The 27,617-nt window shown below is 31.0% G+C and overlaps 1 protein-coding gene across 1 annotated transcript; it reads right to left on the reverse strand.

Annotated features, from left to right (window-relative positions):
• Positions 1-155: 155 nt before the first annotated feature.
• LOC144843720 (gamma-aminobutyric acid receptor subunit beta-like) lies at positions 156-26,427 on the reverse strand. Its single transcript, XM_078700625.1, has 9 exons — positions 26,382-26,427; positions 19,505-19,877; positions 18,373-18,464; positions 12,960-13,027; positions 9,254-9,480; positions 5,670-5,752; positions 5,160-5,291; positions 4,371-4,816; positions 156-4,031 (listed from the first exon to the last, which is right to left on the reverse strand). Exons 2-9 carry the CDS (start codon positions 19,618-19,620, stop codon positions 3,801-3,803), a joined length of 1,395 nt encoding a protein of 464 aa, XP_078556751.1. The 5' UTR covers positions 19,621-19,877; positions 26,382-26,427; the 3' UTR covers positions 156-3,800.
• Positions 26,428-27,617: the final 1,190 nt, after the last annotated feature.

Raw genomic sequence — 27,617 nt, forward strand, 5'->3', positions numbered from 1 at the left:
TCTTTATGTTTCACCAATTTGATTATCTCCCGCGATTGTTTAACAGATGATTTAAAATCAACAAAAAATCAACAATTTATAAAAACCTTAAATAATAGTAATATAATAACCATTAATAGAGTTCGATAGACCGTATGATATGAAACGGAAATCAATTTACTTGGCATGGAGATGAATTTATTTGAACTTCAAAATACTGCATCGGTTCTTAATATATATTTATCAGATCTTTTGCCATCATGTTTATTAGGATATTACACATTATGATATTCAGATTGATACCAGATAAGTTTGTACTTATCGACACATTCATGTTATCTACAAACACATCGTCAGAGACATCACAAAGATGCGTGCGCATGGACGCGCGTGCTTCTCTTTTCAGTGTACTGACGTAATAATACAATTACATTTACATTATAACTTATATAAAATACAACATACGTTCTTTACAACAGTTAGCTAAGATATTAAAAATAAAATGGTGGTACACAAGTATAACCTGAATTACATCAAGGAATATCAATAATGGATTATTACTATGTTCATTTGTCCTTACACTAATATTATAATATATTACATTATTTAACATAAACGTTTTACACAAAATACATATATCATCTATGTGTTTATATACAGGCGCGCCTCACATACTGCTTTCTAATAGTGAATACTAATTAGGTTAGGCCTCGCTCTTTTTTTTTATTTATTAAGATAACGTTAATTACCTTTCTCATAAAAGAAATTTATATTTTCCAAATTAATTAAAATTCTGCGCAACGTATGTATACACACGAACGAATGTGAAACAACACTAGCGTGATTATAATTAGACATTGTATGTAGGTTGATTAGACATTCAACATTATTGTTATTCTATTCATCGGATATTGTGTTTTATAGTAACCGGAATAAATGTGGTACTGTATTTACATTTTTATAAATACATTTTCCATCATATAATCTGAATCCAACTCAAAATGTTGTTTAAAACACTTGAAATAATCATGGTTGGAACAAATTATTGTGGTAATTCAATTCAATTCAACGTAAACATTTATTTTCTTTCTTTCAATCAATAATAAAGTGTGAACACCTCTAACCCTGTTCAGAATATAATCGTCATTGAGCATACTAAAGATTGGTTTCCACTAGGACGCTGAGTATTGGTTGCTTGTCATTGGTCAACTGGCTCAATGTTGTCTCCCAATGTTGAAACATTTGGAGACAACACTGAGCCAGCAGTTATTAATACTGTAAAGTAATAAAAAGAGAATAAGAAATTAAAATGAAATAAAGTTATCGTGTATTCCAGCAATAACTATCTGCATCCTAAACTCGCCAGCAAGGTAGGGCAAAGTGGACAACGGTCATAACTTGTATTGTACATAAAGACATTGCCAGCTGTAACATGAATATACTACATTCCTAATTTACATTATTAACAATATTGCTATTACTCATTTTTTTAGTACTACAGTTATAGGCTAATATACTTAATATAATCTTATATTCTACTATTATTTTTCTCTATCTGACCAGCACCATTACAATACTTTGTATATTTTTGTTAAAAAAAAATTTAAATTGAGGTGGTTTGAAATTATCATCCATTTTGTTAAGGTAATGTCAATAGAACAATACTTGAATTATGCAAAAACACAGTCTATGGTATTCTAATGAATAAATGTGGTAATGAAATTGATTGTTTTAATATTATAACACAATTATGCACATGCCGCATTGTTGTGCTGATCACGTAACTTTAGTCCCACTTTTAATTATAAAATTGCATAATGATAATCATTGTTAGTTAATTTACAAAGAAAGACATTAAAATAAGTAAACACACACGTACACAGTATTGCGACAATATTGCTTTAAGATACAGGGATAAATATTATTTATTTGAATAAAATCTACTTAAATACTGGGATATACTTGCATTAAACACGATATTAAATAAGGTATCATTAATAGTAACAGGTCCCGATCACGATTCCTGTCTTGGCATGTGTTACGTCATGTACAACGTAATATTAAAACTTTTCCATTTATCATTCCAGTTTAAAATCAAATATTATTTGGAATACTAAATAGTAGCATAAATACAACACAAAGTACAGTTAGTATCAAGGTATTTTAAGTATAACGTAATGTACAGTACATCAAACGATAAGTGGAAAACGACGACTTTCCACTTATAGGCGAACCTATCTGCGCAAATCGAACATTCCTGAGCTCTGATTGGTTACGCATTTTTTTGCATCGCAAAAAGTAGAGGGAAATATAAATACGCATGCGCAAATAGACCTAATGCACAGTTCCGTATGAATGTTCATGTCGTGTCTGTTACGTCAAGTTTGTTTAACGTATTATTTCTTTACATTTGGTAAGCTATTGATTTGAGCTTTATGGTTGAATAAAGATGTATGGTACATTAACACTATTATTGAATATTTTTTGTTTCACAAAAATATAGATTAGTCCCTTGATATTAATTACCTGTCTATTATATGGCCTTTTGGATCAAACCTGGATTTGGGTTGGGATTAAACTATTACAGGCGGATTAAAAGATGATTACGGCGATAACAAATGAAAAAGACTGGGCTTCGATTTGGTGTTGGATTGCCAATTATGTGATCTAATTTCAAGCATAAAGATGCAAAAACAACTTTATAATTTCCAAATTAATAAAGTTCCATAATGCACAGCAGCCTACTAATGCGAGTTAAGATATACGAGTTACTTTGGAGTAAATACTGTATGTGCAGGTTGTGTTTTATCTTTAAATATCATTTTGTAGTTTAACATACTATTTACTGTAGATCTATATGTACATACTTGGATAACAATACATACCTATTATATCTTTACTATTAATTGATATGAGTACGTATTTGACCATTGATCAATGTGTATAGCATGGTGTAAACGTAGATCTCGAGTACACCAGCAGTGAAGTCAATTGATACTAAGTATCCGTCAATGACGGAAGAAGACGGCTACAAGAACAGTAACAGCAACTGTTAAATAAAGAATAGTATAGGATACATCATTTTTCGGATATAACAAAATGCTACCATTTTTCTTCGGATTGTGGTAAACCAATATATTACTGAACCCGCTCCGTGTCTTGTTAAATCAATATCTATACTGTAATAATTGTTTACTGAACTTCTCTCATGTGAAAATATACGCAAGTTGCAACTGTTAGATGATTCTCTGTGTGCGAATCGTGACCCACCACGCTTGATGGAATGAATACTGGTTCAATTGGTCGTAAGAACAACATTTCTTGTTGGTATACAACCAACCGCAAACAAACGCCTGTTTTTTATAGTTTAAATACATATGTACGTAGGCTAAATACAAACCGAAAACCGCTTTCAAACATTGCCCTTGTTGCGTTTTTAGTATAAAACCCAGTGGGTACATTACCAGGAAAATAATAATGCATAATTTTCTTTAGTGGAACCATGTGCTCTTACAACTTTGAAACGTACCTAAACACATTATAGTTTTCATACATTTCCAATCCTATTGTTTCTCCTTGGAACATAAAATAAGGTATTCTCTAGAATAACCTATTACAACCTTGGTGACAATGTGAGCACAAGAAGAATATTGTTTACAGCTAGCTATCGATTTCTGATCATATTTCTTGTATTTAGTTGGAAATAAATACATCTTTGTCCCGAGTAAGTTCTACGATAATGGAAGGATAAAAAGTATGCGAAGAAATGATTTTGTGTTTTGATGATCAGCTGTTCAACGAATCATAAAGTTATGACGTCATTATCTAACCAATGCTTGAACATCCACATTTGTGACAGTCATATAGTACACCCAGTATAGGATTTGAAAGCACATGAACATAAAGGGGAACAAAACACGAGATACTCTGTCAACTCGATCCGCATCAATAGTCGTGTCCATAAAAGTAGTAAGGTAATTCCAGACACCACTCTCTTCTTGTGACGGCAAGTATTTATTGTCGTTTCCCCAGTCGTTGCCTGCGTTAATTTTCTATGAAAAATAAAAAAAAAATAGATTTAAACAATTTGAAAGGAGATAGAATAGGCATAGAATTTACTGACTTATATTCAATATTAAGAGTTCTATGATAGTGATGTACTTATTTCCATGACGTAGGCTTAGCTAGTTTAGTGGTATTTAATGAAATCACCCACGTTTGCTTATAAAAGAACAGAAATTTTAATTTTGCATTTATTTTCTCAAAAATCATTAAATTGTATCGAAAAAAAAAAATAATATAAATCAATCTAGGCTACTTATTATCATTAACTAAAAAAAGAAAAAAGAAATGTTTTAGGTGGAACAAATGTGAGTTTAGTTTCCTATTACCACGTCATTTGAGTTGATAATTCGCAAAGCTCTATCCTTCTCATTTCCAATGTCATTATCGTCGTCACACGAAGCAGACTGCACAATCTTAGTAAACGATGGGTTATTCCTTTTCTTCTGATCAGCAAGCGAACCCGTGTAACTGACCAACGCAAATTCGATCAAGGCGGCAAAAACGAACAAGTAACACATCACAAGGTAATAGTCAATTGCTTTAACGTATGAAAGTTTTGGGAGAGAAGAATTAACACTGGCCATTAGAGTAGTTAGCGTCAAGACGGTTGTGATCCCCAAAGCTACACGGGCCGGCGTTGCAGCTCGATTTATCCAAAAAGATACCCACGATAAAAGTACTATCATTGATGCTGGGACATACACCTGGATGACGTAATAAGAAATTGAACGGCCAAGGTAAAAGTCAGCAACCAATTGCGAATAGTTTCCGACTGTAAGAGAAAATAAAAACATTTTTATTGTTTACTTTTCAATTTTCTACAACTTATGAAGGCAACTTGGTCCTCAACATAAACGTTCGGCTCGTTCAGGATTAGATAATTTAACGCTTGGACCAACTATCTTTGTTGATTAAGTAACCAATGTATCTGGGTAAATTACTAAACCTGAACACGTGCAAATAGGAAAAGTTTTACGGGAGACTGATAGTTTACACAGTTTTATGAATAACAGTTGAATAAAGTTTGGGTTAAGATTCGAAATAAATACATTGAAATTGAGAATTTATTAGTATTTACCAAACATTTAAACTATATCGTCGATATGTTTACTTACCGTAATACGTGGCTTTATGCGCTCGGTGGTTGAAACCTAAAAGACTAAATTGTGGTAATGATATATTTTGATCCATTGTAATACCGTCTTGGTCTACCCAGTTATACTCAATATCTCGGTCACTGTATGCGTCTAGATAAAGAGAGAAAGCTAAACTAATTAAGCACTTAGTAAGATAAAGTAAGTCAGTTTTAGAATACAAATCACAGAAACTGTTATTAACGTTCAAATTATTTCTTAGAGATAGAATATAAAAACAGCAAGATTATAAATATGTTAACACAACGAAACAGCGAACAGGTGTTTAAAAGACTCAATAAAACATGTTATAAATTTCTAAAATGTATTTTTCAATCCTTTATAATAAATTGGTTGAAATGATAAATAGTTTATAACGTAGAGTTTTGGAAAGAATACTCTCCAATGATACGAAAATATGATTTTGTACTCGAAAATTTTGTGTAACTGATTACATTAAGATTTTTAAAACAAATGTTTACAACTACTTACAACTTTCCATCCAAAGCATACAATGCTGCATATCCATTGGAAAATACTTAAGATCCATCTGACAACTCGGTGTTATAGTTAATCTGTAAACACAAGAAACGTAATTGTAGAAGAAAACAATATATTTTCTGCAGATACTTTTGTAGTATTTCTTTTACACAAAATATTGTATTCTTACTTGATCAGAGTAAATTGGTTTCTTTCTGAAACTTTTGTATAATACTTTCGGTTTAAAAGATAACAGACATCTTATTTGGAACACATAAAGTTACACAAAAAAAAGTTGAAGGACAAACGAATGTTTGTTAATGTGCCTCAACACAAGTTAATAAAACAATGCGTTTTAGATGTACTTTGAAACATTTTTAATTGTAATTTGAATAATGATGAAAAAGAAAATTAGTTACATCAACTTTGATCTGGCGATCTGGCGATATGTTATCATCTTGTAACTATGTTGAATTAATCGATTTTTGTAATCGTTGGCGCCAAATGTCTACATGTTTGAATAGTCGACGACTTTTATAAAATATTTGGCATACCTTTAAAGTTGCATATCCATAAAATTCGAATAACATTTTTTCGTAGAATTTTTTCAAATAAATCCGTAAATGTAGGCCTCGAATCTGAATATATTTGTTTGCTATGATAACGATTTTATAGTTTCTTACCGAATGATTCTGTAGGATATTTCCAAAACCAACATTTAATTGAGTGGTTCTTGTATTACACCAAGGCACTCGACGGTTAAATTAAAACACGGATATTTTAAGTAACATACATATAGATACATGTCAGGGAATATGTTATCTGTATATTACCTATATTCTACTTTAGAACCGATTATATATAACCCAAGGCCTTGAACTTACAAGTTATAATCTTTCGATTGAATATAAATTATAAAGTAATTTAACAACTGTAAATATTTTCTAAAAAGTGACTCATAAAACAGTCGTAAGTTGAAAGTGGTTGATACTAAACGTTTAAATCTTGATTGGAACTTCAGAAAGATAATGAGAAAGAAGATTCTTCCATGATGATGAGAAGAAAAGTATTACAGTTTTTAGTGAATGTTCTCGTACGAAATATGAATAATTTGATGTGACGATTTACGATGTAGTAAATATCTTGTAAATCAAAGCAAAGGAAAATGGAGACTTTCAAATATGGAACGCTTCAAAGATAAACAGTATCATTCCTTATTACAGTTTGATTCATTGCTTTTTACATATCGGTTTATTTTCTCTATATTATAAAATTGATATTTTTTTCGATCAGAGAATGTGATAACAAGTGAAAAAGTAACCGAATACCACGTACATAATTACAGTAGTGATATTTTTGACAAATGAAGCTCCATTTTTTCGATAGGTCAATCTAATTATACTTTGAAAGTTGAGACATGTTTCATTAAAAGTAAAAGAAGAAACAAGAAAAATGAAACAGAAATTATTAAAGCCATATCATATATTTTGCTTTTAAAATCGGTGATCAAATCTAGGACACTTTTCGAGAAATGTTGCTGGAATGTAGTACATACTGTTAATGTGCTTTTCAAGGTATTGGAATTGTAGCTAAAGTTTTTGGTGCTCATTCTAGTAGATGAAAATGTATGTAAACGAACATATGGTGATAAATAGTCTTTACATTTATCCCACTCTAATAGTAAAACCCAATTCAATCATAAATCTGTCTCACTTAACGATGATTGATGTATAAATTCTGTTGGAATTTATAATGTAAAAATAACATATGCTAGAATAAATTTTACCTAAATTATTATCCCTTCTTTCGTCGACCTTTCAGTCGAGTGTTTTACTTATTCTTCTTTCTTGTAGTTAAATTTCCATCATTCTCTTTGTTTCCTGTGTTGTATTTGATTTATTTATTTCCGGTTGTTCACGATAATTATAGTAAATTGCTTGCGATTTATGTGTAATGGAATTACGTGACAGTCTTCCACTTCTATAGTACAACATTTATCTTTTGACTTATGTATGTTTTACCATTATTCTATCATAACCTATGGTGTGGAATTATTATTTTTTTAGAACAAAAAACTGTATTTTTACTGTATAAAAAATGCTGAAACATAGGAGGTTGTAAAACAATAATACTTCGATCATAGTTTTATTGGAAAGCATGTATACTATAAAGTTACTTTTTTAAACAGATTTTTAAATTGTCATTTTTATATGTAAACTAAATGATGTTGTTTATTGAGTTGTAGAACTTATTATATCAACTAACTATTGTAAAATTAAATGGTACTTTTGCACGTGTGTTTAATACGCAACCACCTCATGATATGGCCTGTTTCTAGGTCAACATCGATGGAAAAATAATAATGGCTTCAGAGGCAATCAAAGTTAATGAAAGCTCATCAATTTAATACAAGTAACCAGTCTATCTTATAAGTAATCTGGTTGGTTGAATGTAAAGAGTCTAAGAATCATGCATTGATTTGTAATAAATCAAATTGAATGTATTTGTGTGTTGAAATTTACAAATTGCTCTTTCTGTTGCCGTTTGAAGAGGGGTGAAATTAATCTACTAATAATAAACGAAACTTAGTTATAATTGTTGTGATACGAAATGTGATACCAACAGTGATTTATGAATCACGTTACAACATAAGATTGATGATGATAACGACGATGAATATAAATGATAATGACGATATGTAAAAATGGCGACAATGTCACTGCCAATGACAGCGATTATTATTATAGAAAGGGTAGTGAAGTTAGGATGATTATGAGTTATCCTATTGTGTTGGTAAAGAAAAAACAAGGACATATACATGGCTGCAGTCGCGTGCTCAAGTTAGTGTTTACCGACCAACCGACCGACCGACCAACCGACCGACATGCTGTAGAGAGTAGCATTGCACGCGACTAAAAAACACAACGGCATTCATGTTCCATTAAACGTGTTTGCACACCGTGTCTTGAAAAAAATGTATATATTACGACGAACACAATGTAATTAGATAAAAAGCTTAATCAAGAATTGCATTCTCTTGTGATTATAGACTAGACTAGTGTATACGCACTTAGGCCTAACTACGTGCCAGTTCTATCATAGCAGACATTAATAGGCTTAGGCACATTAACGTATCTGAATATAATAAATATTTGTAATTCCGGGTTTTGAAACTAAAAAGTATTATATAGTTTTTAAACAACTCATCATATTTTAATTGACAAAGGTGAAAAAGAACAAGACCGTGTGACGAGATAGAGGGCGCACTTTAAGCATGGTTTACTTTATGTGATGTGCAAATTATTATCATATAGTGTGGGAATGGGATTATTTCTACCGTATTATATATACTGCAATTTTACGTAAGCGCGGCGCAAGTAATTCGACCAATCACGACGCGATGGATCATTCAAGTCGCTTGTGATTAGTCAACGTTTCGCTACGTCCAAATGGGAACGAAGCTTTAGAGCTAGCTCCACATGCCGATATAATTTTGTAAATAATCATGATTGTCTATGAAGTCTATTTTTTTCAGCGAAAGATGACACTCATCAGATGTGTATCAATATAGAGCTATATAAAGAATACATAATTACCTTGTACTATATAGTAGGTTCCCGTTAGGTTTGATTCGTATAAGAGAATTCTCACTCAATACAGTGTGGTAATTAGACCGTCTCTCGTTAATAAAATATGTATCTGGAACCCACAGTTTTCTTACCATTTCATTGGTAAGAGCTAAGTCTTCGATCTTAATGTTATCATCAAACGATAACCGGGGGTCACTCCATTGCTGCCGAAAATACAAATCTATTGTGTATTCCTAAAAGAAAAGTTGACGTTTTATATTAATTATAATAATCTTTGTAATTACAAGTAAGAGAATCAGGAGTCGCCCCACAACGAACCGGTATGAGTGTCCAACATGTCATCACCTTTATGTAAATGATTATGTAAATCACAACAGTACAATAACATGCACACCAAACAAAATAAACAGCCTATGTTTCAATTATTAAAAAAACATATCCAAATAGTAAACAATAAACAACAAAATAAATTGCTATTAAAAATTAAACGCAAACAAAGAACTCTTAAACCAACCCGTGGTATTTGTTCTTATATATCAATCAAGCTACTTTATAATACAATATTCTCTAGGTACTTTAAAGTATACCAATACATTTTAAGTATACTTATTAACATAAGTGGCGCGGCTTCACGAAAATAAAAACAAAATAAAACTGAATTGAGAAAGGGGTTCCGTTCATTCACAGAAATATCACACCCGATGACAATTTCTAGACGAGTTCGAAAATTAAAAAATGTGCCGCTGCAAATTTTGTTTCTGAACTAGCACTCATTTTCATTATTATGTAAAGCTTAATTACATTTATGAAATGGCTTAGAAGGCATTCCTATGTGATTTGAGATGCTAATAACACAGTACTTAGTAATTTCATCCTATCCTATATTATGCTTATCATTATGCCAAGATAACATCATATCATATAGTGTTCAATATTTAACTGCTTTGGAGATAAAACTAAAAAATGTCATAAAATGCAATACCGAACGATGCAAACATGGGTGATATCTAATGTGGGTGTCATGGGTTTACAATAAATACCCAGTTAACATGCATGTATCTTTTTTTGCAAACATATCATATAACAATCTAGCAAATCTATCTAGTTAGTAAATGGCATTTTAATGTTTAATGTCGATATACACATTATTTGATTGTCAATGATATAGTAAATACCCAGTTTGTCACCTCCTTTACTTCTTGTTATATGTTACCTTTCATTTCAACAACGAAAGACATGATAATCTGACCTTGTGGTGACTCTACGTATTTTTTTTCTTGTGAAATAATTACATTTTGAAGAAGTGAGGTGCGGACGGCACCTGTCGGAGCAGAGCCTAAAGCGCGTGTTGTCACACTTCAAAACAACAAAACGTTATTTGAATGTTTTTAATTATATTGGCATCATGTTGTGTAGATACTTTTGCTTTCGGGAGTTTTTCAAAACACGATGTTTATGTTTAGAGTTCACGCTATTACTAGAGCTGAATAATGACGCTTGAGAATTGTTGCGTCAAGTACAGAAAACAAAAAACAAACTTAGAGAATACTTGATGGATACATCTCCAGTAATACTTCGACACATAGGTGTATCTGATTCGTTCAAAGCGGTTCTCATACATTGGGTATTATTGAAAAGTATCATTGTGTAGATTGTGCGTGTAGAATTATCTTTTTACGAAAACTTAGAACGTTAGAGTCCACATCTAACAAAGGGATATAGTGACAGATATACCGTCAATGCCAATAACTGTCATATACGGTATTATTATTGATATCATTGAATATACTTTACCGTCTAAAGACGGTAAGATGAAATATCACATAACATAAAGAATAACAAAATACCAAGAGTATTAAATTTAAAAGCGGCGAATTTCTATTTTTCTAAGGTTGCTTTTCCAATAATGAGAAGATAGCGTTTGTTTCTGTTGTCATTTGCCGGGACTTAATGTAGCTTTTGTGCAAATTTGGCCTTGAAAATATTTTGTTGATTTCCCTCGATATTGCTACTTTGAAGGATTTTGGGTCAGTTTACAGAACCGAATGTTTGATATCCCACCAATAAAACGGTATCGATTATATTCATGGTTGAGGGCAGTATTGACTGACGTTCATCAGACCCATATAAATACGGTAGCTCTGATATTCATCATCTAGCATCATTCAAATTTATATTATATACAAGTCAGTACAATCATATTATTAATTAACTGAACTTATTTTTGATATTCATTATTTTCCACTTAAGTTTATTTATTTTCCTCTTCATTGTTTTAAACTGTTTGATAAATCACAGGTTTGCCCTTAATACCAAATTAAAAAAGAAAATATATGATGTACAAACGATTCGTTTCAGTTACGGAGGTTGTTATTCAAAACATAGATTTTATTTATTTACTATGCTTAGTTTTTCTTTTCTCCTCAAACTCAATCCTACCAGATCGGCGTACCAGATCTTATGTCGTTGGAATTATCTCCTTAATGGTCAAACGAATTTCGTAAGATAGTTTGTCTGGACATGCAGCAGATGCTAGACTATAAATATTCTCCCGCTTGCTCTAACTCAAGTGCTGATATACAATTTCATTTAAATGATGAAGCTACCTACTGATCCGAATATATAGCTTTATTTATCCATCAATTTGTTGTAAATTATCAAACAGATACTACTAATAGTGAACGAGGTAACATAGTGGGGTATAAGGAGAGCATACTTTATCTAGGTAGGTATTCATAAAGGTAAGAATAGGTTCATAATTACATAACTAACACAATTGCCAGCGCAAATGAAAGAAATGTCAGTGACGTTTGTCGCACATTAAATCATAATGAAGCATCGAGCGTTCACATCGGGTGAGATTGAATCATCGCAACAGCCGTTACTTTTAAGAACACGGTAGGAGTGTGAAATGAAGAAAATATTAAGGGTAAGGTTACCTGATAATAATAAATAGGTCACATTATCAGACACATCGCGAAAGGGTACAATTCAAAGTGCGCATTCGATAATAACAGATTTCGTAAAATGGGAATTTTAAGTAAGGTGATATTACACAAAATAGGAAATTGTGTTTTAATTGAAATACGATGGATGCTAAGAAGATTTCCCATTAGATTGAGAAAGGTCTAGCTTGGTAATGAGACTTGGCTACTTATAGAGATTTATTTCATTGGTTATTGAAAGAAACCGATACAAGCTGATTTTATTGTTATTATTATCGATCGGTGGTGGACAAGCAATCGATCGTACTTATGTGAGGATTAGATTTACACATGCGACGTTTATTTAAAAATAACATTGTAGAAAAAAAGAAAGAAAAGGCATAGATAAAATTATCAATAGTGATAATTGTAATAACGTATATCTTAATTAAAATTTAAAAAACCTCCCAAAACAAAAACAAAAAAATGAAAAAGTGGTAGAGTTTGAACTGAAATACTAATAGTCATAAACAGATATCTAAATAAATTAGGCCACACAAACACAATTAAGGTACTGTATATAATTAACACTGTAAAAAGTATGTAGTATTAAAAAGGCAATGGTATATCCAAGCAATAGCAATAACACATAAGAAAAAGGCCAAGCAAATACATTCAATTTGAAAACGACATTAAATTGGCAATTATTTTAATGATGATGAAAATGATGAGAATTGTAATCAGGGAACAGTGAGATTAAATAATCTCTTTTCCCTGTTGTACATTACCATCGCAGTTTCAGACACGTCTCCCATGCTGTAAATATACATACTAATATTCACCACGACTTTTTTATCTGGAAAAACAAAAAGTATAATATATGATTAAGATTAGGAATTGAATCCAGCATCAGGTTCGTTCTAAATTGTGTGTGCATGGCGCTTTATCTTCCATTATTTCAGATCAGCGCACCAGTTTATACTAGGTCTATGTGTTTATACCTCATACAGATCGTATATAACAACCTTGCAGAAGCAACTCATGTCAATCCAAATACAGTATATCTATATTATGAATGTTGACAGAGTTGGTGTGAATGTTGTAACACATCCCGAGGCTTCTTTTGAAATCACAGACCAACGTACTTTACTTACAACAAATAATGGTTACACTTCTACTTTCAAGTACCTAATTCATCAATGCCAATCTTCAAACTGAATGATATTTAGTAAACGTAAAAGTATTCCTTTATGATATTTCACTTAAATTGCTTTTTATAATCGGCTGAAGAAGAAAGACAACATGTAAAATGAGTTGAATTGTAAGAAAATGACTGCATTTTTAAAATAGAAAATAATACATGGTGTAACAGAATATTGGGTTCAAAATATAGGCATGATTTCAGCGGTGACAGAAAAGTTTTGTTGTTTCATTTTCTGAAATTATAGCCGACTATAAATAGAACCGAACGATATATTTTTCTACGAAGAAAATGATATACATTATAGCTAAATAGAAACGAATATTTTACACAGCATACAACAATTATACAGTAGGCATAAAGCAGAGTCTGACCCTACCACCGTACATCGAAATAAATAAAAATTATAATGTAGAACTCTATGTTTAAAAACATCAGATTTAATACATCACATATAATGTGCAAGGTGGTTGCAGCAGAAACACGTGCTTAGAATAAATCTGAGAACATTCTTATTATTGGTGGTGGTAGTGTAAAATGAATGAAAGACCATACACTGAACGAGACAGCGGTTCATGATGATGATAGAATAAAGAAATGTGTTACGACATTCAGTTACTGTTAATGATACATGATGGTACATAGCAAAATGGTGTAATTGAATTAGTAGTAAAATTGCGTTTTAGCATAATTTATTTTCTTGGAAACGACCTTTAAAATGAATATGAAGTGTTGAATGTAGGTAATACAATTACAATATTTCTTGAATTAGTAGGATTCATTCCTTATTGTTGTACGTATCGTTTTAAGTATTGTTTCTAAGCATCTTATTAATGAACTACAAAATATTGATTCTGGTAATGTATACGGTAAGGTATAGGATGTTGTCTCTGTATGTTATATCATACATTGAATATAAGAAAGCTAGTTTTAAAGGCAGCTACTAAATATAATACTTTGTATTATTCTGTTAACAAAATATTCCTGATTGATTAAAACAAAAATCATAGCCAGGAAATAGAACGTTGACTCTTTTATAAACCGGCACTGTACTTTTATATTAAAATCGTTATCTATAATTCGTTTCCAATAGTTTGTTATTACAATGAATACGTTTTGTTTGTGTACAATAAAGAAGTTAAAAATCACCTAGCGGCTTACTTCATAAGAAATTAAATAGAAAATCATCACAATGACATATGTTGATTTATCTCGACTTTTGGAAGATAAATTAAACTATACCTCAACATATTTGATGTTATTCTATTAGTTCAAATTATAGGATGTATTATCAATAATGTATTATGTCCACATTTTGTAGATACAATTATATTATTATTACAATTATATACCGTAAGTAAATATATTGTATTAACTCTATTAGATCCAACATTGTTTTTAGATCAACTTGTACATTTTAATTGAATTAATATTACTGGTTGATGTATTAGTCTGAATTATTAGCTTGATCCTTCCAATTCTGGCTTTTTAAATCTAAAAGATTATATTTTATTTCGAAACTAAACGATATTATTTTTCACGACAGCTGCAATATGTAATAATGACTAAGTTATTAATTACAGGTGGTAACAGGTTTAAGTTAAAATGACTTTTCATTAAAATGATTAGGGCCTACTGTATATGTATATTAGGGCCTACTGCATATGTATATTAGGGCCTACTGTTTATGTATATTAGGGCCTACTGTATATGTATATTAGGGCCTACTGTATATGTATATTAGGGTCTACTGTATATGTATATTAGGGCCTACTGTATATGTATATTAGGGCCTACTGTATGCCTAAGTTTCCATTATTTAAGATTATAAACAAGCATGTAGCATAAACAGAGTTAATTTGATTGTATCTTACATAAGAAATATAATATTGAAATAATTTCCTTTTTACACTTTAAACAATTTCAATATTATGTGTTTTTAATTCTATTATATTGTAATAGGAGAAAAGGCCCTACAAACTGTTTTATTTTTCAAAACAGGATTATACTAACTAGGCCTATATTAGTCATGAAAGCTGTTCAGAGATGTTCAGTGATTTCAAATTCATACGTGTTTCTTTGACACCATTTTGAATTGCGTACAATTTACTTCTGTGTACAAAAACAAAACACTTAAGATCTGCAGCTACATTCATCTTCATTTCCTACAGCATTTTGTACATCTGTATAACCTCTGGTACAGTAGATATGAACTAGGCCTAATTAATTTCACTAACTAGGATTGACATTTCAAGATATTACGTAACAAACTAAACGTTAGACCAATTATCAAGTTCTAACAATAAAATGAATCAGACGGGCATACAATGTCAGCACTTTAATGTAATTGGCCAAAACAATCGTCAACTAATGGAACAATTCTATAAATTATGGTATGGTATTAGGCATAAACTGACTATTACTCTACTTTTGCTTCACATTGATTGATGTCATATGAACATTGTTTCACTCGAAGAGTAATATTATTATTGTAAAAATGTACAATACCTTATTGAACTATGATAGAGATGAGGAAACCTCACTATACACTTAAAGCTTAGTTCTCAAGCAACGCAACGACGAAGCGCGACGCAAGTGAGTTGACAAACCACACAACGACATGTCACATAAGTCATCGCTTGTGATTGGTCAAATTACTTGCGGTGCGCTTGCGTCTTTGCGTTGCTTCCAAGTAGGAACCAAGCTTAGGCAGTGAAGACAAAACTTAACTTCAAGACAACATTCGTGAATATTCTTGAAATTTGTGTAGAGATGATTGCAAAATACAATGATGAGAAAATCTAGTTACTATGAAATATCAATTAATTATTCAGTGCTTTTAATCACGAACATTTTCCTAAGAAAAAAAATTGACTGGTTTTAACCATTTTCTATCAACTTGATTAATTACAGATCCCAATGTATAACATGGGTAACTGAACTATATCCTATGTCAATTTATAAACGTTACAGAAACAAAACCCACTTTCCAACATTATAGGCCTATATGCTATGCCGATGCTGATATTTCAGTGTGTTTCTGAAATGGAGCGATTATTTGAATTGAATTTCGGTAAATGTTATGTTTTCATGTGCATCTTTTTCAGGGGTCATAAGTTATTTTAAGGCATAATTGAACTATGTATTAGGAAATTGTTTTTTCTTCATTTTGGACTTAATTGTAAAATGTGATTTTTAGCATGCCAGGAGTAACGTGTTTAACACGAACTGGGAATTAAAATAGCGGGTAAATGACTTTTAATCAATAAAAGGTAACAATGTATGACACGAGCGGTCGTTTTAGGTTTATTTAATCATTTGTCTTCTGTAGCTTTGCAAAATTATCCATAAATTGTATTTAGCTTTATAAAGGCATCATGAAATATTATTTGTAATGTTACGAGGCTTAAAAGAATACAGCATAGAGGACGATAAACAGACAGGCATGGCTTTGACCTAATGTAAACCTCTCTCTAGCTCACTGTATATGTCATGATGAAGATAATTATACACCGTGGGTTTTAAAAACAGAATAAATGACGCGCATAATAATATTTAATACTACTATAAAGAGTTAAATTATCAATTTTAAAACTCAAATTTATGTAGGAGATAGTAATTAAAAATTACAATTGATAATAAATAATAATTGAGGCTGTTAAACTTACAATAATTTAAAAGATTTGATATAAGAGCTTAAAATCTGCTGGTACGGGAACGGCCATCGAATGATCGTAATGGGTACGAATCGACAATATTAAATATTTACGCAAGTCGAGGCCCTAAATAATATATAATTTAACATATATAATATTTTTATAAATGACTTTATCAGAGAAAAGCCTGTAAGAAAGTGCTTACAGCATTGTTTATACCATTTAATACGAATACACTGTAGAAAAATGATCTTATGAAGTAAATTACAATATGAAATTTAATATAGAAAATGATATTCTATTCCTTCACATTCGGGTATCATGATGTGTGTTAACATAACCTGTCGTTTAAATATAGGACATGCTGTAGTATAGCTGGAATGATTTACTTTAGTGCCATTACTATGTTTATTGCATAGGAACTAAGACACCTAAAAACAGAATGTGTCGTACAAATAGTTTTAACTTGCGTTAACTCATTAAGGCAATTGTCAATAGTGTCAGATATGTTTGGTATAAATTTAAATGTCATATTGTAACCTATTGTAAGAATTATAATCACCAAGCCAGGGTTTAACTGAAACACAAGTATACAATGTGTGTGTAGTGATAGGCATATCGCCTGTAAATTTACCAAATCCCCACACGACGGTATCGCTCCAGTATCATAAGAACATTCCGTAATACAGTATCCCATGTGTATCATGTGGTGTCTGTATCATGTATATAGGTTAAGGGTTAGTTTATGGTGTATGATACTATATACTAGGCGATACATGTGAAACAAACTTGATCTTTTACGAAAATGTTTCTATGAAACTAAATCTAGATACAGTACAGATAATCGGGTTTAGTGTTAAAGTATGTATGTTTGCAAGCTATAATAAACGAATAAAAAACTGCATAAAAAAAACAGAAATAGTAATAAGTAATCAGCCTCTGCACTTTAGGTCCAGGGTATTTACACCCTCCGAATATTAAATTAACATAATTTCAATTTCCCAAGGGTTTTGACGGTTTTACCGTACATCGTTAGTGTTATAACTCAACATTACAATTACATTTTTACAAATTAAGAAAGATTAAATGATATAATGTATGTATAGTAAATTGTTCACTGTGCAATGCTATATATATCCTACGATCGGTTGTTTATTTTTGTTTTCGATAGGAAATATTCATTATGAATTCAACAATGCTTACAGACAATAGCGCTATTATCTTCTACATTACTAACTGTAACTTTTAAAAGACCGTATAAATACCTATAACGAATTAAAATAAATTACCTCCGTAATTTGTATCGATATCGTACCATTACTTATGAAGAATTGAAGTACATACCTCCGTAATTTGGACGTAAGCCTTGATCGTAGTCATCTAACAAAGAGCTGAGGATCATCGAGACATTGAGCATCAAAAGTGTTTCTCCACCCCTATCAAAAAGAACAACATCTTAATCATTCTTCTAGAATTAAAACAATCCATGACGGTAATTACTTGATTATTGGTACTTTATCCGTTACAAAAGCTCTAAACGGTAAAAAATACTTTGAAAACTATCGAGAGACCACAAAAAGAACAGGTGAGCTAAAAGCAACCTAGGCACAATTCTACTTACATGCTAACAACAGTGATAATTTGTCAATCAAGAGAATGCTTGGCTGCACGAAAGAAGGCTATTATTCCTTGAGCTAACGCGTTTGATCATGGGCATTAGCTGCTCTCTGTATGATCACGACACGAGGAGCCTGGTTAGCGTGTGGTGGCGCTATGGTTACGCCACCTCTTTACTGTCAATCACCCTAAACAGACCACCCTCCTCCCTTGCTCGGGGCTATATTTTCATTTAATATAGTTATTGCGGCACATACAACTGGTTCAGATTTATTTATGTTTTCACCTGATGCAAAATTAAACAGTCATTTGTGACCCAATCAGTTAGATTGTAGACATAGTAACTGAGTCACATTTAATATTGGTTTTAAATCAAACCGACTTAATCGTGACTTTAATCTATTTGTGACGTAGACTAATATCGCCCTGGTGATTCATCTCTCTTGTTAAATATTAATTTGCTTATAATCAAAATCAACCACAGAAAAATAGATACGACTATTCCATTTCCATAACATTTTAAGATTCTGTTCATACGAACAATACCGATAATATTCAATCACTTTGATCGATCTGAGACATCTAGCTATTCGACATAAAGTAAATCAATTATTTCTATTATTATATAAATTATTCCCGCAGGGCAAAGTGACTAACTATCGGTAGTCAATTGTCGCGACGGGCACATTATATAAATGATGTACAATCATAATAAAGCTGTGTGCCGACTTCTGTGAGACGAGTGTAATTCGCCAGATTCTTATAGTTAAAAAAATAGATAGTTCAAATCAATCAAATCACGATGCTAACCTAAAGTGAATGTTATATAATAATTCATAAAGTAAAAGGAAACACTTACTTGAGTGGTCTATCTTCTCCGGTATCTTCATTCTCAAATGTTGTAGAATCATGAGACATCGATATCCCAATAAATGTTGCAAACAGTAGGCATAAGCCTATAACATTCAGCTTCATTGTGGATATGTGTTTAGTCAGCAAGTTAAAATTCTGTTCTGTCTTGGACGTAGTAATCACCACTCACTTGAATATAATATTTTTCAAGATCAATGATACAATCACTGGTAAAAACACCGCCTGACGTATGAAACCCTTCTTTATGATCTCCGCACGGGACTTCTTTTTGATCGCCACTCGCAGCACAACAAACTTGACTATGTCGTTCACAGAACTGAAGGAATGCTCATAAAGAACGTTGAATATATATATACATTCTATAATGGACATGAAGCAATGTTTCTCATTATGAAGTTAAATTGACGAAATCGATGAGTGTTACATAAAGAGACCTAGAAAAAAGATCCCTCGGTTCTAATAAGTTTCTAACTACCAAGAAAAAATGCATTATGTGGTAAAGAGAGAATGCCGACAGGGGTCAGTCATTGGATAAACAGGTGAAGAACAAGACACATTTACGGTAAAGTAAGCAATTCTAATAGCAATATGAGCAACAAATAATCAATACACTTATCTTTAAAAAGCATTCCTTCGAGGAGGTGAATATATTGATTAAAAAATCTGGGCCGTGGTGGCGATATTTATAACTCGTCAAGATTTCCCTGTCAACACATTGACTAATTACCCAACAGGTGGAAAGCATAGATAATCATGTTGGTATATATCATATTAAGCAAATAAGATGATGCGAGGTGTCAGGTCTCGGGGCAAAAAACATTAAACCTTTCCAAACAAGAAAAAATAAAACTTTATTTTTATTTTTAGTTTTATTAATTTCCAACAGACACGTGCATAATTCACGGATAAAGTTGGAATTTACTATTGAAGTCTGTCACACAAAAGCTTGTTGAATCTACCTGAGTTTTATGATCCTTGCCTTGATTGCCTATCAATCATATCTTGCCGACTATGCAATCATTTGGTGTACATTTTTCTCTCGAAAGCAATATCCCACGTTATTATACATTTGCCACTTTGTTGACAGTCTATAGTGTTTATGGCAATAATTACAACGTGATGTTAAAACTTATAATTATAACTAAAATGGCTTTTTAATGGTGTTTATATCGACATTTAAAATTTATGTCTATTTCTCGTACAGTGTTTATGTATAGAGTGCTTCAAACAATACGATAAATAAATACGGTACCGATAGATTAAAAAAATCTAAAATATCATCACAGGAAAACCGTGCAACTATTTTATATACCATTGTTTTTGTTATAAATATACAATTAAACAGTTTACACAATAAATTATTACAGATTTCATAGCCTAAAGAAAGAGTACAACTGGAAAATGAATCACTAAGCCAAATTATAAAACGAAGTAAGTCATCGTACAAGACGACGAGGTATGATAGCATTTCAGCTTCAATTTTTGCGGGTTACACAAATTAATCGCAGCCATCAATTTAATATTAATCATTTATGAAAACTTAAATTGCAAGGGAACGATCTATTCTATCCTCAGGTATTTTTACAAATTTACTCACCGACACAAAATCAGCTCGTCTAAAATAATTAATTTGGAAATAAGAAACATAAACATTGCAATAATATCAGTTGTTTTGTAACTTTAAACAATTTGGATTTGTAGATATCCATTCTTTAATGTCCTTAATTGATTCGTTAAGATATTGAGAGTGTTTACACGTGTACTAAAATAATTTGAATAATATCTACGAGTTAAAGTTTCTGCCTTGAGCGCAAACAGATTAACAAATCAATAATATGTTTTATGATTTAATGAATGTTTCGCGTTGGACGGATAGTAAAAAGTTCATTTCTCACATAAAAAAAAACCACGTTTTTATAAAGTCACTAAAATTGTAACTTTCCGTTACAAAAAATTATAAATACATATTAATGATGATTACAAAAGTAGGCCTAGTTAATAATACATTATTTGCTTTGGAAAAAAAAACTTTTATAAGATAGAGGGCGCTATTTTGATAACAGTTTGATTGCCTTTAAAAAGTCATTAAAATGTTCGTTTTGTATATTTTCTACATAAATTTTACTAATTCACGTACAAACGTGATTTCATATTTGAACGTCCCTCTAATTTTAAAGATTCAAACATTGATTTCATCCTGCAACAAGGAAATTACATGTATCACTCTTGATATTTTTGATACAACTATAATGCAATGTGATGTTAAATGGCAAAACAATTTAACTGCCGAGTATAAATACCAAATTTAACTAGGCTATTTAGAAATGTTTCTGAACTTTATGTATGGTTGCATTACTAGCTACTTTTCACATTATTCAATACTATGGATACTTTATTTGGCTAATTACGATGTAGAGAAACACGATGTGCGCACTAAATTTAAACAGACGATCAAACTATTTGAATTGGCGGACGTGACTCAAATCAGTTCATAATTTACAGTAACATTTTAACTGATTTCATAACATTTGTAAATAAAAATTTATAATTATTATAGTTTTTTTTTTATAATAAAAGAAAAATTAAAAGGTTGTTTCTTCTAAATAATGTTTTCTAAGACTGTTAGTTTTGTCAATCAATTTGTTATACTGTTATATAATAACCGAGGCAGAGGTGAAATGTCACGTAGTGGTTGTACCACATTGCGTTTTCCAAAAACCGGTCCGGCCAGAAATTCAGCACTGCCGGCAATGATCTACCTGGTAAATAACATAATTAAAGTACCGACAATGAGCCTACACTGTAGACCGTTCTACTAGAAATTAAACTCACATTATCCACAATATTCCTATGTTATATAAAACCATAGAAATGGTAATAATGATTCCAATTAAGTTAAAATTAGTATGACAGAAAGTAATTACACAGATTAAATTACACGCGCTTTACTATTTGTGGACAAGTAGAAACGGCATATCTTCTATTATCTATGGTCTCTAAATCAATTACTGGTTGTACTACTGATTATTGTCTGGCAAAGTGTATATGTTGCTATCCAAGGAAAACTCTAAATATGAATATCTTAAACCTGGGTTTCAAATCCCAAATTAACAAATAAATTAGAGGTTTATTGTGTAATTATTTACTCGATACATTTCAAGCCAATCCACCTACGCGCCTGATTGACAGACTGCTGTCATAAGTACTAGCGTAATAGCATGAATAAATCTGTGTATTCAGTAGATTGTACTCAATTACGTATACGAATGTACGGATAATGTGTACAGTTAACAGATATAGTACTTAGATGTCACAATAATAAATGCATTGACTATTATCATCCTCTTTCAACAAGGCTGAACATAGCTTAAGTGAAACATCATTTAGAAGTAACTTTGCAGCGTGGTCGTCGTCGGTGACGCATTGGAAAGAGAGTGAGTGCAGAAAGTGTTGGACAGCACATCTCCAAAAAGTTTCTTCTAAATATCTAATAAGGAGAACCATTCACCTAGTTCTGTATCCATCTCACCCTTATCAAACATTTTCAGCAACAAAAACATGCGATTGAATAAGATGACTATTATGATCTTTCAACACTAAAATCAAATACCCAAACTACTGCAATAACTCATAGAAAATCCACAAGAAAACATCAGGTATATAGAGCTCCATATACACAATTCAATTGCAAACTTACCACTTGAAAGATGGAGATGCATTGTGCAGAAAAAATGATAACCTATAGTGTTGGTTGTTCTGAAAACAGTAGGCCATTTCAACACGTTACCATAATCGGAACATGAATTGTGTAGTATGTACAGCAATACATTTTCTACAAATAATGATGATATATAGTAGACTCCTAACACAACGACGTTTGTAAAGCCAATAGTTAATGCACTACTGTAGGATCAGTAGTGTTAACAGTTAACGTTTGTATCCTTATTGAATCCACAAATAAATTACAAATTGGTTTTATTTGAGTATTTATTCACACACGTTCTAGGCAAGGCCTGAAGCCCTTTTCAAGGTATGATAAACAATAAATACAGAAAGGTTATTGATTTCTAATCTTGACTTTCATCTTTGATTAAAATGTTCGATTATTGTATTTACCTTAAGGCGAGCTAACGATAAAAAGTAATTGTTCTCTTACAGTGTGATCAGCATGAACTTATGTATACATCAACGCATTTTAACTGTCCTTATTGCTTTTTTTACGATTATAAATTATTATATATAGGCCTACGTATGTTGAGCATTGTATAATATATTATATTATTATTATGTGATAAAACCTCGCTAACTTTCCTTGAGTTACTAAGCATACGATTACCAAAGCCACTAATACCATAAGAACCAAATTTGATTTTACAAACATTACATAATGGTGGTTTGTTTTTCTACATATTATGTATTAAATATATGTTTCTTTTAATGTTTTCAATGAAACACATTTACCTAGCTCAAAAGAAATAATATTACAAGACAACACCTAAAATGTTGATCACGTGATAACTTGGCTAAAAGATGATTACATAGACAGGTGTTGTAGGCTGTGTAATGGTTACATACTGCCAATGTTGGTCTGACAGTTGGCTAGAGTGTTGCCAAATGCATCAGCAATTAAATTATTATAATTGAAGGATATACCACCGCAGCAAATATACCAAAATAGAATATATATGGTTATATTAAAAACCAATTCTACACAATTATCTGGAATCAATTCATAATAGGCATACTAGTTAACTAATGATGTTACTAATTACAATAATTATTTCAAAGGATTATAAATAATTAAATGAATTTTGTAAAAGGTGATGATTTCAAACGAAAAAAAATTATTAAAATACTTATCAATAATTAATGTATATATGCATTTGTTTTAGAGTCCTTTTAAGATCAGCTTCGGCTGATAAATAAATACATAAAATATATTGATTAACAGATTAATTTTAATGAAAATTAAATTAGATTCCAATTCTTGATGAGTTTAAATATGCGTTATCTTATGCTAACTGGAAAATATTTTTATTCATGTCGTTCAAAATTAAAAATATATCAGAGAAAGAAACCACGGATGCACGCCAATAAAATTCATCATTAATCAGATCCAAGATTCAGTATACTTTTTGGTATAGATTTACTTCTGTAATTTGGAAGTACATGAAATATAATACACGAAAGGTCTATCTTGATAACATTATCCTCATAGTTAAAGTATATTATATTATAATAATATAAAAGAAATAAATACATATTATTTATTTTGTAACTTTAGCATCGTTGGTGCAGTAACCATAATTCTTTATGACTCGTGCTATAATTATCTGTCTAGATTTCCAACATATCATATTATGCAATTGCAGGTTTATTATACAAAAATGTGATTTCAAACCTGTTATATAATCAGGATATTGGAAAACAACAGGTAATAAATTCAGCCCTAACAAGTTCTTCATAACAGCAAAAGTTTTATAGAATCTACATTTTGATATAAAATGTGACTGTATAATATCTCTAGTATATACAGGTATTCAAAACCAGGACAGAGTTCGATAACAAGTAAATTCAAAGTAAAGTTACACTTTCGTATGAAATGTAATGTTTTCAATATTTTAATATATATAACACTTTTATGAACTAGACTTGTTCAAATGTTCCATGATTATTGTTTCCGGTCATTCTATAAAGAAAATTAAGTAATATGACAGACCTTTTGATATATTGGAATACTAATAATTATTTATAAATTACTGTACTTATCGAGTACAATCCGTCATAATGACGACGACAGTGTTAACCTCCTATCTAACCTTTCGTCTCATAGTAATCATTTCTCTAATTTCCATCGAACGTCTAATACGTTTTATAATGTGTACACTGTTGCTTCTTAAAGTTCTTACAGATGAATGAAGGCGAAGATAGAGCGTAGTTAAATGACAAAGATTGGAATAAATCTTGAAGAGTATATGTATATAAAACATTTAAAGATAATGAGAAAATCAGACATACATCAATTTTGATTGAGATAGGCCCTATGGTGCAAATAGAGTCAAATGGAGATGGGCATAATGGAAACTAACTAACACGTTTGAATTCAAAATCTGGAGAGTAGTTCTACGTAAGCAATAGAGTAACATAGAACACTGTAAACAATCATAATTGGAAATCAGACATTAATCACTAAGAGTTAATGAGTGAGCTATATTCTATAATTACAATGCTTCGAAGAAGAGGAGAGATTACGTAATTGGTACAAAATAAAAGAATTATGTGGCGATTACGCACTTGTCGTAATTTTGTATTACGGTAATTCAGTATTGTGAAAACTTCAATGCCATATAGTACAGAAGACAGCAGATTTGTTATGAACAATTTCAAAACAAATCTAAAACAAATTGCAAAAGCAACTTACAGTTATTAGGTTTGAAAAGAAGTTTACAATAGAAACTGAGGCCAAGTAGTTAAAAAAAACATAAAATGAAATATTAAATAAAATAAAATACTTATTGTATTTTATCTGTCAATACTTAATGTTTTAGGAAAACGTAACTGTTAATGAATAATAACAAACCTTTCTACGTAGAGCTTTATTAGTAATTAGTAATCAATGTCTTTAGCCTCAGAGCCATGGACGTAAAAACGCATAGCAGCCTACTTTGTTCAATCAACAATTAAACAATTAAAATATCCAATCGGCAGTCATTAAAGATTTTATATATAACCAGTAAGGCTATTCTTGATATATATTTATTGAGAACAATTTGCATAACAACAGTTTTATGGCTCATCACCCAATCTACTTAGCTTGCTGATTTTTAATATCAATAAAATTACGAAATAAATGGAATACTTACCGTTTCACTAGGCCGTCTATAGGCTAAACACACACCTATGTTAGATATCTTTGAATTGATAATGACTTAAGTGATATTTATTGTTCATCACAGAGTCCTGGAGCAGATTTACTGTAAGAACGTTAATGCGCATGTACTATGACCTAGACGGAAGTGATATATTCCAACAACCTTCCCGCTTAAAGTTTTAAATTACAATCAATAATAATGTACGAGCGAGAAAATAATATTTGATAATGTTATAAAAAGTAACAATAAATTTTAACTAACGACGCCTTGAATAACAACTTTCTAATTTGGCGAATAGAAATGACGCCACAGTTACATATACTGTGGTTAAAACTAGTACACATTCAGGTTCAATATGCAGTCGTTTTCAATGTAATATTTTTATTTACATAAGGGAAAACATGTTATATGGAAATAAATGTGGGAACCATGAATCGTAGGTAAACATAAAATGTAATGATGGTAGGGATTTAAGTGCCGCAGATACCTATCAGTGTTTTATGGAATCTCATCTTTACTACAGTTACAGTGGTAACTTTGTTAACAATTGTGATAAAAGTATAATTTCTTTTTCTAAAACTTTGTTGTGTAACTTATAAGCAAAACTATACAAATTGAAATTATATTTTGGTTATATAATTAGAAAAAGTCCTAATCAAATTAGTAAATTAATTAGCAACAGAAGGAACACACAGCGATATGGGTAACTGTTTCTTAAGACGCAAGGACGAACGCGTAGCGCTAGTAACAAATGTTGACAAATCCAAGCGATAGTTCGTATAATCTGTTTTGTGATTGGTCAAATTGCTTGCGTTGCGTGATCGCCATTGTGTCGCAATCGTGGGATTTAACTCAACACCACAGCTAAAAATAACCAATTGTGTCTGAGAATTATTCTTGTAATACAAATCATCATTAAATAAAATATTACAGTACTGTATTAAAAAAAATAAAAGAGTTGAAAAATTATTTATGTTATCAATTAAAATCACACTGAAAGAGGTTTGGAATTACCTTTAGCTTTTAAGGAGTTGACAGTTATATTATAACTATGCTAATTATTTTAGATCAGGAAGTGTACGGATACACATTGAAGTTATAATGTCAGTATGCAATTGAAATTAATCTGAAGTAGTAGTCAGTTGCTTCCCTTGAGCAACTAAACATACATTTGAAAACGGTGACAGTACAACATATTAGAGCTACAATCTTTTACTAGTAATAGTA

This window comes from Antedon bifida, chromosome 5 (genome assembly GCF_963402885.1).
Source record: "Antedon bifida chromosome 5, ecAntBifi1.1, whole genome shotgun sequence".
Taxonomy (NCBI): Eukaryota; Metazoa; Echinodermata; class Crinoidea; order Comatulida; family Antedonidae; genus Antedon; species Antedon bifida.